Source organism: Mustela nivalis (assembly GCF_964662115.1).
Source record: "Mustela nivalis genome assembly, chromosome: 6".
Taxonomy (NCBI): domain Eukaryota; kingdom Metazoa; phylum Chordata; class Mammalia; order Carnivora; family Mustelidae; genus Mustela; species Mustela nivalis.
The window spans coordinates 52,823,309-52,840,249 of NC_139025.1; the positions used below are offsets into that span (position 1 = coordinate 52,823,309).

The 16,941-nt window shown below is 36.8% G+C and overlaps 1 protein-coding gene across 2 annotated transcripts in view; it reads left to right on the top strand.

Annotated features, from left to right (window-relative positions):
* Positions 1-244: 244 nt before the first annotated feature.
* MIS18BP1 (MIS18 binding protein 1) overlaps positions 245-16,941 on the top strand; it is a 47,534-nt gene continuing 30,837 nt past the window's right edge. The window contains exons 1-3 of one of the 2 annotated variants that reach the window (XM_082735235.1): positions 245-685; positions 7,144-7,777; positions 11,445-11,923. In XM_082735235.1, coding sequence (XP_082591361.1) covers positions 7,237-7,777; positions 11,445-11,923 — 1,020 coding nt within the window. In that variant the 5' untranslated portion in view covers positions 245-685; positions 7,144-7,236. Of the gene's footprint in view, positions 686-7,143; positions 7,778-8,648; positions 8,846-11,444; positions 11,924-16,941 lie in introns of those variants that run through there. The other variant, XM_082735236.1, reaches the window with a different exon arrangement.

Here is a 16,941-nt window from a genome sequence, read left to right on the forward strand (position 1 = left end):
ATGCCATTTCAAGTATAACTTTGCATTCAGACTATTATGCTCTCAAGAACAAAACGTTTCTTTCTCATTCTCAAATATCTGGCTGCCAGGGAAAACTAAAAGCTCTCTCAAGAGCACTCGGGAAGCTGTTTCTTCAGACAGGTCACAGACCACCACCAGCTCTCAAACTAGTAGCGGAGGAGGGAAGCTGAGAAAGGCCAAACTTAATAAAGCGCAGGAGCGCAGGAGAACGCAAGTGACGTCTGACGTAGGCCTTCCTGCCGCAGAGCATAACGGGAGGAGCGGCGGAACGCGCTAGGCGCGCGCGACCTCTGAAAACGGAACAGATTCTGTGGAAGACTAGAGCGGCGCTCTGGGTACTGTTGGCAGCTTGGGATTACCCTCCTCTTGTGGAAACAGCATTGTCCGCGCGGTAGGAGCCACCCCCAGTTTTTTCGAGTCACTCAGTGACGCAGTTCCTGAGCGCGCCAATGAGGGGCTGGCTGGAGGGCGGGCTCTTCAAATTTGAATTCCCAAACTGTTGTGGGTGTCGGCGAACCTCGCGGAGGAAGTGAGGGTCACCTGAGGCTCCGCTGCGGGGCCTGGAGCTGACTTGGGTGGGAGGCGCGAGCCCTGGGATCGCCCATCCCACGCGAAGCCAAGCCCGGACTGCCGCCTTCTAGCCCTGTCAGGCTCTTCACCCAAGGTATGAACTCCTTTCCCCGACCCCCTCGCCTCCTGCCGCCGGTCCCCTCTGACGCTGAGAGTCCCAGCCTCTCAGCGTTTTCACCCCTTGTGGGCTTTTGTACATTTTTTGCTGGGTGGGGGCGGGGGGGGTCTCACAACTGCTTCATTCGTTGCGTGCATAGTTGTTGCGTGTCTACTACCGTTCAGGTTCGTTTCGGTGAACGCTCTAAGCTTTTGTTCTAAAATCACTTCTAGTTAAAAACAAAAACAAACTAAAAAAACCCAAACCAAAAAAAAAAAAAAAACCCTGTACGTTAAGAGTGGTTTCTGTGCATCACTGCCCTTGGACCCTAAGATCCACGGTGCTGTAGAAACAGTTGATCCATCGAGCTCAAGATTTCTTCTGGTTTAATTACACATCGGTTACAAACATACCTAGATGTTAATAAAATTATCTAGAAAATGGTGGGCCCCTTCATCCTACTCTTCAAAGTTAAACACTATTCACAATTTGGTACACTTCCAGATTTTTTTCCCTATGCTTATGCTCATGTGTTTGACAGAACGTCCTCTTCTACTCTTTCCTTTTTTAAAATTTAATATATCCTAGCTATTTTCTATGTCAGTACATATACGGAATATATCTTTTTACTGAATAAATAGAATTCAGCTCTATGGATGTAGCAGAATTTCGTCCCGTAGTGGTGGAGATCTAAATTGTTTATAATAATTTGTCCAATGCAAATAATTGTTCAGTAATAATTTGTTAATGAACTGTATAGTGTTTGTGTAGGAACTTGGGTCTTGAATTCAGATTTAGGTCCTGCTCTTAATCATGGTCAGTGTGACCTTGGGCAGGTTATTTAACTACCTGTCTGTGCCTTAGTTTCCCCATCTTCAAAACTCTCCAGAATTGCTGTAAGGTTATGTAGTATCTGATTACATGCAATAAATATTGACTGTTACTACCACTTATATATTTGCATCCTTAATGTAGTTGTTTCTGTAAGAAAAAAATTTAGAAGTGGAATTTCTTGGTCAATAGCATACACACCTATATTTTGAAATTGAACTTTTCCAATCTGATAAGCAAGAAGTCCCACTGTTTAAATTTGTATCTCTTCCTTTATTAGTAAAATGAAGTGTCATTTGACTCACTGAGTGGCTTTTCGTGTGCTTTATTAATTGCCTTTCACGCCTTTTGGCCCTTTTCTGTGTTGATCATTTTCTTAAAATTGATTCATTTGGTCACTTTGAATGTTATTTCTAGTAATTGAGTTGAATCAAATCAACTTCATTATGTTGAGTGCTGGGGGGTTTTGTTTGTTTGTTCCCCTCCTCCAAGTGTATATGCCAGTTAACTTAAAATTCCTCTCATTTTTTTCTAATCTCCACCTCCCAGTTTTGGTTAGTGTGCTTTGGGATTTTTTTACCCTTTCCATCATCATAATAATAGTTATTATTACTGCTACCCCTATAATAAATTCCTGGAAGAACTTTTCGTGTAATTTGGGGAAGAAGAGTAACAGTTACATTGAGAATCATATCCATGAGGAAAACTGTTGTTTAGCCTTACTTATATATTTATTTATATGCACTATAAAGTGCTCATAGCTAGCTTTTTCATATAATGGTTTTCTCATGCCTGAGTCTTTATTTTAAATAAATAGCATTTTTTTCTTAGTGCATTAGCATTTGTCAGTTTTTAGAATAAATGGCAACAATTAGATTTTCCAAATAGTTTTATTTAGTGAAGCACAAGCATACCAGTTTAGAATTCACCTTCTCTTCTCTAGTCCAAGAAGGAACTAACAATTTCTTGTTAATGACCTCCATCTCTTAGGTCAAGTGTGTTTGGCCGTCAGGATACTCTTTTCCTCAACTTGAGAAATGCCTGTTACTGGATCCCCATCCTCTAACATCTGTCTCTTCTTCCATCAGAGTCTGAGCACCATAATTTGTTTTGTTTTGCTCCTCTGTTAACTAGGAAGAGAATGGGACCTTAAGGGTTTGGCCTCTACCTGATTTCCTGATTTTCTTTTGTATCTATTCTACAAAGCCTCTGTGGTCAGAAAATCCTAAGTAATTTTTTTTCCCTCCATATCCTCTCTTCCACCAACCACACTGAAACCACAGACAACTATTGCCAACTCTTTTGGCATCTGTTGAGTTGCTATTTATCACATAGTGGGAAAGAGAGACTCCTAGGAATCTTAAACCAAAAAGGTTTGGGGGGGTGGAATTTGAGGTTTTCCAGAATCCTGACTACTCACATCCATTCTACTACATATTTGAATTAGAAGAGAAGAGATTGGGCAACATGAAAGAGGAGTTATATGCTGGTTCTTCAAACTGTTTAGTGGGACCATAATTATCCGCCTTTAGGTAAAAACAGTAATGTGTGTCTACTACAGATTGGGCCTGTTTTCAGTTTGACTAGTTCATTTGCATTTTATACTTCCTGTTGAGCATTTCATGAGGTTGTGAGGAATTGAGATTGTGTGAACCTATATATACTTTGCCAATTTTTAGTGTGCAGTTGTCCCCGTTTATTCATTTTTGATTTTGAGAGTTTAAAGTGAACCACTAATGAGTATTTTAACTCTCAGCACAGGATTCCTATCACTAGCACATTGCCAATCACATAAATCTATGCATTATTGGTATATATTTACTGAATTAACATCCTGTGGAAGAATTCAGTAGTTTTTGTGTCACAGGACTAGATTGCCAAGATAGCCTTCTTTGTCAGCTCTTGTTATTAAGGAAAAAAAATTTTTTTGTCTTATAAATTATTGGATAAGCTACTATTTGTGAATGAATTTATTTATTATTTTTTTTATTTCTTTTAAGCGTAACATTATTCAATGTTTTTGTACCACACCGAGTGCTCCATGCAATCTGTGCCCTCTCTAATACCCACTACCTGGCTCCCCCAACCTCCCACCCCCTACCCCTTCGAAACCCTCAGATTGTTTTTCAGAGTCCATAGTCTCTCATGGTTCACCTCCCCTTCCAATTTCCCCCAACTCCCTTCTCCTCTCCATCTCCCCTTGTCCTCCATACTATTTGTTATGCTCCACAAATAAGTGAAACCATATGATAATTGACACTCTCTGCTTGACTTATTTCACTCAGCATAATCTCTTCCAGTCCCGTCCATGTTGCTACAAAAGTTGGGTATTCATCCTTTCTGATGGAGGCATAATACTCCATAGTGTTTATGGACCACATCTTCCTTATCCATTCATCCGTTGAAGGGCATCTTGGTTCTTTCCTCAGTTTGGCAACCGTGGCCATTGCTGCTATAAACATGGATACAGATGGCCCTTCTTTTCACGACATCTGTATCTTTGGGGGTAAATACCCAGTAGTGCAATTGCAGGGTCATAGGGAAGCTCTATTTTTAATTTCTTGAGGAATTTCCACACTGTTCTCCAAAGTGGCTACACCAACTTGCATTCCCACCAACTGTAAGAGGGTTCCCCTTTCTCCACATCCTCTCCAACACCTGTTGTTTCCTGTCTTGCTAATTTTGGCTATTCCAACTGGTGTAAGGTAGTATCTCAATGTGGTTTTAATGTGAATCTCCCTGATGGCTAGTGATGATGAACATTTTTTCATGTGTCTGACAGCCATTTGTATGTCTTCATTGGAGAAGTGTCTGTTCATATCTTCTGCCCATTTTTTGGATATGATTATCTGTTTTGTGTGTGTTGAGTTTGAGGAGTTCTTTATAGATCCTGGATATCAACCTTTTGTCTGTACTGTCATTTGCAAATATCTTCTCCCATTCCGTGGGTTGCCTCTTTGTTTTGTTGACTGTTTCCTTTGCTGGGCAGAAGATTTTGATCTTGATGAAGTCCCAAAAGTTCATTTTCGCTTTTGTTTCCTTTGCCTTTGGAGATATATCTTGAAAGAAGTTGCTGTGGCTGATATCGAAGAGATTACTGCCTATGTTCTCCTCTAGGATTCTGATGGATTCCTGTCTCACGTTGAGGTCTTTTATACATTTCGAGTTTATCTTTGTGTATGGTGTAAGAGAATGGTTGAGTTTCGTTCTTCTACATATAGCTGTCCAGTTTTCCTAGCACCATTTATTGAAGAGACTGCCTTTTTTCCACTGTATATTTTTTCCTGTTTTTTCGAAGATTATTTGACCATAGAGTTGAGGGTCCGTATCTGGGCTCTCTACTCTGTTCCACTGGTCTATGTGTCTGTTTTTTATGCCAGTACCATGCTGTCTTGGTGATCACAGCTTTGTAGTAAAGCTTGAAATCAGGTAACGTGATGCTGCCAGTTTTATTTTTGTTTTTCAACATTTCCTTAACGATTCGGGGTCTCTTCTGATTCCATACAAATTTTTGGATTATTTGCTCCAGCTCTTTGAAAAATACCAGTGGAATTTTGATCGGAATGGCATTAAAAGTATAGATTGCTCTAGGCAGTATAGACATTTTAACAATGTTTATTCTTCCGAGCCAAGAGCATGGAATGGTCTTCCATCTTTTTGTGTCTTCTTTAATTTCTTTCATGAGTGTTCTGTAGTTCCTCAAGTACAGATCCTTTACCTCTTTGGTTAGGTTTTGTCCCAGCTATCTTATGGTTCTTGGTGCTATAGTAAATAGAATATTCTCTAATTTCCCTTTCTGTATTTTCATTGTTAATAAGAAAGCCACTGATTTCTGCACATTGACATTGTATCCTGCCATGTTACTGAATTGCTGTATGAGTTCTAGTAGTTTGGGGGTGGAGCTTTTGGGTTTTCCATATAAAGAATCATGTCATCTGTGAAGAGAGAGAGTTTGGCTTCTTCCTTGCCAATTTGGATACCTTTTATTTCTCTTTGTTGTCTGATTGCTGTTGTTAGGACTTCTAATACTATGTTGAACAAGAGTGGTGAGAGTGGGCATCCTTGTCGTGTTCCTGATCTCAACGGGAAGGCCGCAATCTTTTTCCCATTGAGGATGATATTTGCTGTGGGTCTTTCATAGATAGATTTTATGAAGTTCAGGAATGTTCCCTCTATCCTTATACTTTGAAGCGTTTTAATCAAGAATGGATGCTGGATTTTGTCAAATGCTTTTTCTGCGTCAATTGAGAGGACCATGTGCTGCTTGTCTCCTCTTATTGATTTGTTCTATCACATTGATTGTTTTGCGAATGTTGAGCCATCCTTGTAACCCAGGGATGAATCCGACCTGGTCATGGTGGATAATCTTTTTAATGTGCTGTTGGATCCTGTTTGCTAGGATCTTGTTGAGAATCTTAGCATCCATATTCATCCTTGATATTGGTCTGAAATTCTCCTTTTTGGTAGGGTCTTCGCCTGGTTTGGGGATTAGGGTAATGCTGGCTTCATAAAAAGAGTCTGGAAGTTTTCCTTCTGCTTCAGTTTTTTGAAAGGGCTTCAGGAGAATAGGTGTTATTTCTTCTTTGAAAGTTTGTTAGAATTCCCCGGGGAATCCATCAGGTCCTGGGCTCTTGTTTTTTGGGAGGTTTTTGATCACTGTCTATGAATTTTTAACTTGCATGCTTCTCACACAAGTTACTTAAAGATACTTGATTTCTTTGATCTGACTGCTTTTGTATTTTCTGTGGTACACTTTTTATGTTTATATGATGTCAAAGACTGATTAGAATAGTTATAAATTTAGTAAAAGAGATGCAGCAAATTGAAACTAGTAATTTCCAAGCATCTTGGTAGAAACGTTTTATTTATTTACCAAGTATTACAAAGTGCAACTATATGGCTCACCACCTAGAATCTTAATTATAGGTGTGATAGTAAAATATATCCATAAAAGCAAGCTAAAACAAGTCTAAGACCATGTATGCTCAAATACATGATTTATGCTAAAAATACTAAATAGTGTTAATTTCTTTTAAATCATAATGAGTATAATTTACTTTAATTTGAGGGTTTTTCAACTAAAACCTCATAGTTAAAATGTTCAGCGGCATAGCAAAATCAGGACTGGGAATTATTTAACTAAAAATAGAATGAATCTTTCAGCTTTCATTAGGTTGTATCATTATAGCTGCTGCCTTAAAATTTAAGTGCTGAAAAGGAAAAGTGATGTTTGTGAAATTTAATCTTTTAGAGTCTAATATAATGCAATATGTGGATGTGATTTAATGCTTTTTGAAGCAAATATTAGATTGAAACCTCTAGGACTTGAGGTTCAAGTATGTTTAAAAAACAGATACTCAAAATTCAGTTTTTATAGTTACTAAGTAGATTATTTGGTGAATACTGTTTTTTCTAGAGAAGTAAATTTAATGATCACACTGCTCATCTAAATCAATAATAAAATGAGTCTTTAACAAAAACATAAAACCTTAGATTTGTGAGCTATAGATTATCCAGTGTTGTTATGAACCAATTTTACCTTTTAATTAGAATAATATTATTATTGAAAGCAAATAAATTTTTTTGTAAAGCATTATAAAGGTTGATTTCACATTAAACTACAGGTTCCTCTGGGCCCCTGCTGAAGGTCTACTACCCTGAACATTGTGTTTAACTGACCTACTGTTAGAGAAAATTTGTTTCTACTGTTTATCAAGATGATTGCAACACCTTTGAAATACCCAGAAATTCCTTTGTCTTCAGAGATCTCTTCTCCAAGAAAGAATATGCCCATGCAAGCAATCTTTTTTGACAGCATTCCTGCAGGCACACTTACTCCTGTGAAAGATTTGGCAAAATATCAGATCCCTTTTTTAACATTGAATGACTATAAAAAGAAAAATTTCCTAGAAATGACAAATTTTAATAATAAAAATATATTTCATTCCACCATGCTAGCAGAGGCTACCACCTCTAACAGCTCTCTTGATATCAGTGCTATAAAGCCCAACAAGGATAGATTAAAAAATAAAACAAACTATGAATCACCAAGAAAAATATTTCAAAGAATGAAAGAAAAAGTACTGCGTGACAAGCAAGAACAAGCATCAGGAAACAGGAGTTTGTTGGAACCACCGAAAAGTGAAAAGAAAATTTTCACTCCTAAAGGAGCTGAGAAAAGACTATTGCAGTATACCTACATCTGTGAAGAAAAGGAAAACAACAAATCATCCCAATCAGATAACAATTCACCAAAAGGTTAGTTTTATTATGTGTTGGTTGAAAGCTATGATGTGTTGTGTTTATTGTGTCTGATACTGTTTTAGGTACTCAGGAAACAAGAGTGAACAAGATGTACAAAAATCTCAACCCTTGTGTAACTAGCTCATATTCAGGTGGTGGGAGAGACAGATTTAAAATAAGTAGTTTTTATAGTACAAAAGGATAGTGCTATGAAAAGAAAAGGCAGAGTAAGGATGATGGGGAGAGTTGCAGTGGGTTGTAATTTTCCATGTGGTGGTCAGGCTGTGGTTCAATGAGAAGATGGCATTTGAGCCAAAAAACTGAAGGAGGTGATAGATACAGACAGAATATTGGAAGAATTGAGAGGGATGATCCACACAAAGTAACAGCTGACACAAATGTCCTGGAATAGGAGGATTCTTCAAAAATTCAAGAACCAGCTATGAGATTAATAAATCATTGAGTGGACAGAAGTGAAGAAGAGAGGATGGTTACAGTCAGATAACATAGAACCTTTTAGCGAATGTTTGGTGTGTTACATGAGCAAATTAAGGAGTCAGTGGCGGGTTCTGAGCAGAGAAATGACAAGATCTGACTTACATTTTTAAAATATCACTTGCTGTGAATTTGATATAGTGCATCTATCTAGGTGAGATAAGGTTACTATATTTATCTTTTATATAGGTATAAAAATGTAAAACCACTTCTAAGGTTTTTTTGTTGTTTTTTGGTTCTGGGTTTTTTTGCTTGAGTATCTATAAGGTTGGAGTGATTTAACTGAAATGGGATAGACAAGGTAGGGAGGAGCTCAGTAATTAAGGTTTTTGTACGTTAAGAATAAACAAACCACAAGAAGTCAAAAAGGAAGAAAAAGCAGAAGTGATACTTTGGAAGCCAAAGAGTCTTTTACTGTATCTAATGCTGCTGATCAGTTAAGTAAGATGAAGGCTGAGATTTAACCATTGGATTTAGCAACATGGAGGTCATTGGTGACTTTGTTGAGGGGATTTAGTGGAGTGATCGGATCAAAAACATGATGCAAAAGGGTTCAAGAGAGATTGTGAAGGAGAGAAATTGACAGTGGTAAGTATAGACAACTCTTTGAAAGGAGCAAAGAAATATGGGAGGTATGGTTTTAAAATATTTGAGTTTTGGGGTGGCTGGCTGGCTCAATCTGTAGAGTGTGCAGCTCTCAATCTCAAGGTTTTGAGTTCTAGCCCCATGTTGGACCCGGAACCTACTTAAAAAAATATATATATATATTTTTTAATATACATATATATGTATTATCTTTAATGTATAGTGAAAGATCATTTTTGTATGCTATTGGGAATAATCCAGTAGGGAAAGAAAAACTAAAATTGGTAGTATGATAAACTTGAATAGTTAAGAGGGAACAGAATCTATAAGTGGAAGTTTTGGCCTTAGCTGGAAAAATAAACATCATAAATCAAACAAGATAGGCAGTGTTATAGGACTTAAGAAATGAAGTGGGCAATAAAGTCATCAGCTGAAAGTGAGCATAGGACACTGGCATTAAAATTTGAGGAGGTGGAGGTTTAAATAATACAGGAGAGTAGAAGAGTAAATGGTCTAGGCCTAAATTTGATTTCTAGTGCAACATTAACGACCTATTTGAGACTTGTGAGCATGAACTTAAATGAGATCAGTCAATGTGATTATGAGTTTTCCTTTAACCCTATTTAGCTGCATGGGTGCTGCTGGGGTATAGGCAGGGAGTTGGGTTTCATCAGGATTGTAATTTTATCAAATAGGATGAAGAGGACAAAGGAGTTGAGATATGTATATAAAGGGACCATGAAATTTAAGTTAGTTATACAAAGAAAAGGAGACCTAAAGGAGATAAGGAAGTGTGAAGAGTGAAGACGTGTTAGGTATTATTAGGATAGTCATTGGATTTGAGAGAATGATCTGGAAAGATAGAATGATCAGAATTTGGAACATTTGAAATAGAGACTTTAATGAGTTGCAGTAATTGATAAACATATTTTACATGCACTATCTCATATAATCCTTTCAGCAGACACTATGGGTAGATGCTCATTTAAAAGTCTGGGAAATTGGGCTTACAAAGAGGTTATGTCTGCTCTATGTCTCACAGGGAATAAGTGATGTGCTGAGAATTAATACAGGTACTTATTGGAAAGCCCGTGCTCTTTATTATACATTAGACTGTGCTTATATTGTTGTATTTCAAAGACAGTGATCTATTTTGATACAAAAAGTACAGTTCGGGAGAAAAGGAGAGAGGCAAATAATGCGCGGTAAAGCATGTTTTATTTGTTAAGTGGAATTAGAGAGGGAGAAAGGAATAACATTGCTTTGAGAGTCTGATGACTCTTTTCCCAGAAAATGCACATACATAGAAACACAAATTTTGTGTGTAATTTCAGAGACATTTTGGAGAATCTGCATGGACTTTGTACTCTAAAATAAATGACCAGATTCTATAGCATGTTATATCTGATTGAATTACCTACTTGCCTTTACTCCTTTGCCATGCCATTTCTAGTAGAATGAGTTAAAGAAATAGGAACTTGCCCTTCTTTTATGATACACATCAATATAATAAAATCCTTCTATTAAAATTTTTAAAGCTGAAGCTGCATATTTACTAAAGCATAATCATTACCAGTTTTTGTCAGAATATTTGAAATTAAACATATAAAATAATTCAGTTTTTCCTCCAATTTTAAGTCTGTTATTTCCCATTTTTGTGTGAAAGAAATTCATTTCTACCTTCAAGAAGTAAAACTAACCATCTAGGATATAAAGCAGAATAAAATGTAACCAATTCTTTTAGTTCCTACTTGCCTAATAGATAAGCCTACCAGATTTTTGTCTTTGAAGTTCTACTAAAGAGATGTCAGAGGCATATAAATTATGGTTATGTCTGCTTTTGAGTCACAACATGGCAACTCTTAACATACAAGCTACACCTTTTCAACTTCTCTTTCACGTTTTAGAAATTTGTAGCAACCAGAAGCAGAATCAGAATTTTTAAGACTGGATGGCACTTCATATATATTTTAAGATAGACCTCTCTGATTTTTGACAGCACCAGATTTTATTCCAGATCACTGACTTTTAAGTTCAGTAATAAACTTTCATGTAGAGCTGGCAAGTTATAACATGTAGAGTTTTTAAAAAATTCTTTCTCAGCATACTATAGATACAGAGAATGTGATAAAAGCATGAGAAGATAAAAAGGGAAATGTAACTCATATGTTACAGAAGTATACTATATTGATCTAATCATTTTTGAACATAAGTAAACAACTTTTTTTTTTCTCAGTGACTAATAAAATTCATTTCCTCTTTCTTTAAAAAAACAAAACTCAACCTCAATGCAAGAAGTTCCTCTAGAATCATCAAATAGTACTTTCCTTCTGAAAAAGTAAAAGATTCAATGTCAGCAGGAAAAGAAAGCATCTCTGAATAATTTAACTTATGGTAAAGTGTGTTTTGTTTTGTTGAATGTTCTAGATAATTATTCTCCCTGTCTAGGCATCCCTTTCAGAGAAAGACTAGGCCAAAGGGTGGAACATTCCTAACCTGAACGCTTCTTTTTAATATAAATAGCTCGATATTATTCTGTTTCTCTCCTTTAATTTCATGTGATTCTTCTTTAAATTTTGTTTTATCTTGTATTTTTTTACAGAGGTTCCATTTCTGAACCAAGAACATGAAACTGTTTCAACTGCTGGATTCTCAAACAAAGCACTACCTAGAGCTCAGTTGGCTAAACAAATTCTTCACTCAAAGGAGAATACATTTGTAACCACTAAGTCTAAAAAGGACACCTTTGTTTTAGGAGGTGTTGATTCTGTCATTGAAAAATCCCAAAATTCTACTCTTGAGACTCTCAATACTAACTGTGTTGTTAAAAATGATGGCCAGTCAGTGGTTTCTGATAGTAAGATACCAACAGAAAGGACTTCACAACAGGAGTTTAAGGAAGGAAATGAGCACACAATGCCCAGAGAGACTGATGTCCTGGTTTCCATGAATGATACATGTAAAATTGTGCTTGCAACTCCAAGACTTCATATAACAATACCTCGGAAATCAAAAAGAAATGCTTCAAATCATTCTCCAAGTACACTTCAAACTCTTACAAATGAAGTTAAAAAAAATAAGGTAGGACAACTTAAGACAGATTTACATTTATGTTTTTACCCTCATTCTTCAAAAGCTGAGCTCAAGCTTTCATTAAGAGTAGGTTCATTTTTGTTTGTTTGTTTATTTTATTATTTAGGTTAAGGCATTGTGCCTAGTGAAAAGAGCAGTGGATTGAAAGCAAGAGACACCAAGTGTTAAGTTTTAACCTTGCTCTGTTACTAGTTGTATAATCTTCAACAATTTATTTACTCTGTTTGGGAATGAATACTGAGTTCCTTGCTGTTCTTAATTTTTTTTTTTTCCCTGATTCTTGGAGCACTATTAACTGCAATTAAAATAGAAGGGGGTTATAGCTTCTGAAATCTTGAGAATTTTTCCTATTTTAAAGTAATATAGAGTGATCAATAAAACACTTCAGGCTATCACACTGTGATGCATTAGGATAATTCTCTGAAAGAAGTGGAATGGAAAATAAGTTCAAGGAAAAAGATAGCAACGTAAATTTTCCAATTGGTAAAGATTTGTCCATAAATTTTTTAAAGAATGATAGTGGTATTTAAATTCCATCTAAATTTGAGGGGCACCTTGGGGCATCTGGGTGGCTCAGTGAGTTAAATTTGAGGGGTACCTGGCTGGCACAGTAAAGCATGTAACTCTTGATCTTGAGATTGTAAATTCAAGCCCCCTGTTGGAAGTGTGATGTAATAGTTATAGTTTTGGGTTGTTTTTTTTTTTTTTTCCTTTGAGATTTAATTTTATTTTAGAGAGTGTGCATGAGGGGTGGGGATGTTTTGCAGACAGAAAAGTAAAGAATCCTCAAGCAGACTCCTTGCTAAGTATGTGGGGCTCAGTCCCAGGACCCCAAGATCATGACCTAAGCCAAAATCAAGAATCCGATGCTCAAACAACTGAGCTGCCGAGATGCCCCTGTAACACTTATAGTTCTGTATGTCAGTGTATTCTTTGGAAATTGCATTATTTGCAAATATTAGACTTGATGAAAATTTTTGGATGTTGCTTTAAAAATGTATGAGGTGGGTTGATCAAAAAGTTTGAAGACAACTGTAATGAGAGATCCCACATACTAATTCTGTCATTGCTATAGTGTTGTTTATCTTATTTACTACAAGAAGACCAAGCCTTCCAAGACTCTTACCTGTATACAGTTCTGTACATGCCCTACTTCTGACCCAATCTGTCTCTCATCTCCAAACACTGCATTGTACCCTCTTGAACTCAAGGTGTATCATCAGCAAAATGTTAAAATTCTCAATTTTCTGTGAACATTTCTTAACCTTGTTCTAACCAAAATACAGCTTCTTTTCTTAAATAGTGGCTCTTTTTTCTCCCATATCTCATATTGTTGGGCCTAAAGATGATAGAATGTATCTCTTTTGTTCCTTATTACTATTTCAGGCCATTTTCCTTCCTTTTCTCTAATACAGCCCCTCCCACCTTCTTTGAAGCAAGTGCTATAGCTCTTGTAACTTTATCACTCCCTGAAACTCCTTGTAGTCCTATATAATACAACTTGCTAGTCATAACCTTGCATTACCATTAAAGCGTTTAACGCCTGTTACTTTTTCTTCTGCTTCTACTTCTGTCATCAACTCTGGTGACACTGACATCCATAGAGATGATCCATCCAGCCTCCTTGAATTCTTGATCTTAAATGACCTTTCCCTTAACCATTACCGTCTACCCTAGTCATACTCATACCTTGTCTTTGCCAGTACATTCTCCAGATTCTCACTTTCAAGCATCCTGCTCACACAAACTCCTGCCTTTCCAGATCATTCTACCCCTAGCACTCTTCCCTCTCCCTCACCATGAATACTCCACCTTACTAAGGTAATCCTTTAGACCATAAGTGCTCTTCTTTCTTCATGTCGCTCTTTACCTTACAGATTCCATGGTCCCATCATTTTAACCATCCCTTTAACTGTTGGACTCTATTGCTTTTCTTTCCATTCTCAACCTTTTTTTTTTTTTTTTAAAGATTTTATTTATTTATTTATTTATTTATTAGAATGAGAGAAAGCCCCATTCCCAAATTATTGAACCTCCTGTTCCCATTACCAAATCCACCAATCTCCCGGCTGCTCTATCCACGTATTCTGCTTCCCCTTCTCTTATAATGGATGAACAGTTTGTGCTCCCTTTTCAAGGCCAATTCACCTCCTCTTACCACCTATAGAACTTTGTCCCTCTAATTATCCCCTCAGTTGTTTTCTGTCTTGTGGAAAATTTCCATTAGCATATAAATGTGCTGAAACATGGCCTGCATTTAAAAAAAGAAAAATGCAAAGAAAAAGTCTGCCTTCCTGTTACTCCCTATCCCATTTCAACTGTCACCCCATCTTTTTGTTTCCATTTACTGTAAAACACCTTGATAGAGGTACATATATTCACAGTTTTTGTTCTTATTCTTTCTGAAATATATTCTACTTTGGGCATTCATAAATCGCTGTGAAGATTGCCCTTTTCAGGTTCACCAGTGATCTCAAACCAGTAATTATTATTTCTTATTATTCTGTTGCAGACAAGGGTTTAACACAGCTGAATCAAAACATCCTTCTTAAAACATTGTATTGTTTTTTTCTATTGAATTCCATGATACCTCACTCCTGATTTTCTACTGTCTCACTGGCCATTCTTCTCATTCCAGTTGCTGCTTTCTCTTGTCACTATCTATAATACTGTAATTCCCCAGAATCAGTCCTTGAAACTGATTCTCTAGTGCCTGCACACACTCTAGAGACTGGATTATCCACTGCTGTAGCTTTACATCCCATTTCTTTACTGATAATTCCTAAATATATATCTCAAGTCCAGAACATTCTCCTAAACCCCACAGTCACATATTCAATTGTCTATAGGACTTCTCCATTGATATTTAATAGGCATCTCAGATTTAATATGTCTAAAATGATTTCTTCCCCCAAAATTTCTCTCAGCTGTGTCCCATACTGGTACATAGTAATACCATTCCCCCAAATTTTAACTTAGGTTAAAATTTCAGATTCATTTGAGACTCTTGTTTTTCTGTCATACTCCACTCCAGACTGTGAGGAAATCCTGTTGGCTCTTCTGTCCTAAATCTGGCCACTTCTCAATACTCAATCACTACCTTAGTCCAGGGTACCATAAAATCTTGGTTACTATAATAGCTTAATGGTCTCCTTGCTCCCCGCTGTTGTTCTCTCTCTCCATTCTGTTTTTCAGATAGCCAGAATCACCATTTTTTCTTTTTATTTTTTTCTTCCTTCCTTTCCTTTTTTTTTTTTTCCCCCCAAAGATTTTTTTGTTTACCCTAAAGGAAAAGAGAGCATGTGTACAAGCAGGGGAAAAGGGAAAGGGAGAGAGAGAATCTTTAAGCAGAATCCTTGCTAAGCACGTAGCCCCCACAAGGCTCGATCTCATGACCTTGAGATTATGACCTGAGCCAAAATCAAAAGTCTGACATTTAGCTAACTTGAGTCTCCCAGGTGCCCTGCCAGAATCTTTATATAGTCCATTTTCTACCTAGTAACTCCATAAAATATTAAGTCATGTCTCCACTCTGCTCAGAATCCTCCAGTAACTTTTTATCTTTTTATCTTAAGAGAAAACCCTAAGCCTTTACCATCTTTTACAGGACTCTACATAATTCAGTCCTTGACATGCCTAATCTCATCTCTCACTCCCCTCTGTTGCTTTCTTGCTTATTCAAGCTGCTGTGCCCTCTATGCTATCTATCTGGGGACTTTGTACCTGTTCCCTTTGCCTGGAAGAATGTATTCCCAGGTAACCCATATGTCCTGTCCCTTACTTTACTCAGTTTTCTGTTCCAAGACCTTCCCTATCATATCTAAGTAAGCATGTTTGTACTTATTTTTTATAATTATCACTGTCAGACATTATTTGTCCATTTGTTTGGATATAACCATCACCACTCTACTTGCTTCTACACATCCACCCCTCAGCCCCTGTGAGTGCACAGTAGCATACACACACACACACACACCAGTGTTTGCTGTAATAGGGCAGCCATTTTGTTTCTTGCTGAATCCTACTGCCTAACTGCCTGGCATATAGTACAGGTCAAGAATATTATGCTGAATGAGCATGAATGCACGTTTTGATATTTTATGTAAGCAGGATGGTACAAGATTCTGGAGCCAGAATTCCCAGATTTGTAACCAATCTGTGCCCCTAACTAGCTATGTGTGACATGGGCAAGTTATTTAACTTGACTTTACAGTTACTTTATCTATAAAATGAGGAAAATATTATCTGCCTCCTAGTGTTATGAGGATAACATGAGTCATTGAATCTAAAATACTTGGAACGTTGCCTAGTATTATTTTTTTAAAATAGTTTTAGAAGATTTTATTTATTTATTTGACAGCAAGACACAATAAGAGAGGGAACACAAGCAGGGGGAGTGGGAGAGGAAGAAGCAGGCTTCCCATGAATCAGGGACCCCAATGCAGGGATCCATCCCAAGACCCTCGGATCATGACCAGAGCTGAAGACAGACATTTAATGACTGAGCCACCCAGATGTCCCTTATTTTTTGTTTTTAACATCATCTCCATCTGATTGTCCTTGATCTATCTTAGATAGTTCCAAATATCCAAGTGTTAAAAATGAAAAAGGAATTTCATTGCTTGTTTATAATTGAGGAAAAAATAAAATAAAAATAAACATAACTGAGGAAAAGTGGAATAAATAGAAGGACCTTTCATTTTAGCATCTTTTTCTGGCTCGCTATAAAACTACCACAGAAGAATTTGTCTTTATAAATTTATAATTTTTTGTATGTATACTAAATGGCTACTCAAATTAGTTATGACTTTTGCTGAATTTCTCATCAGAAATAGTTTAGTGTTGTTACATAGTAGAAGCAATTTCTTAACACAGACATTCACAGAAATTTTCCTCTACAGTAGGATTTTGTCCTAAAATAATTCTCTGAGCTGTTTAGATATTTGCTCTGGATTAGACTGCTGTGAAATATAGATTATTAGTAATCACCTTTGTAGTTTAAAGAA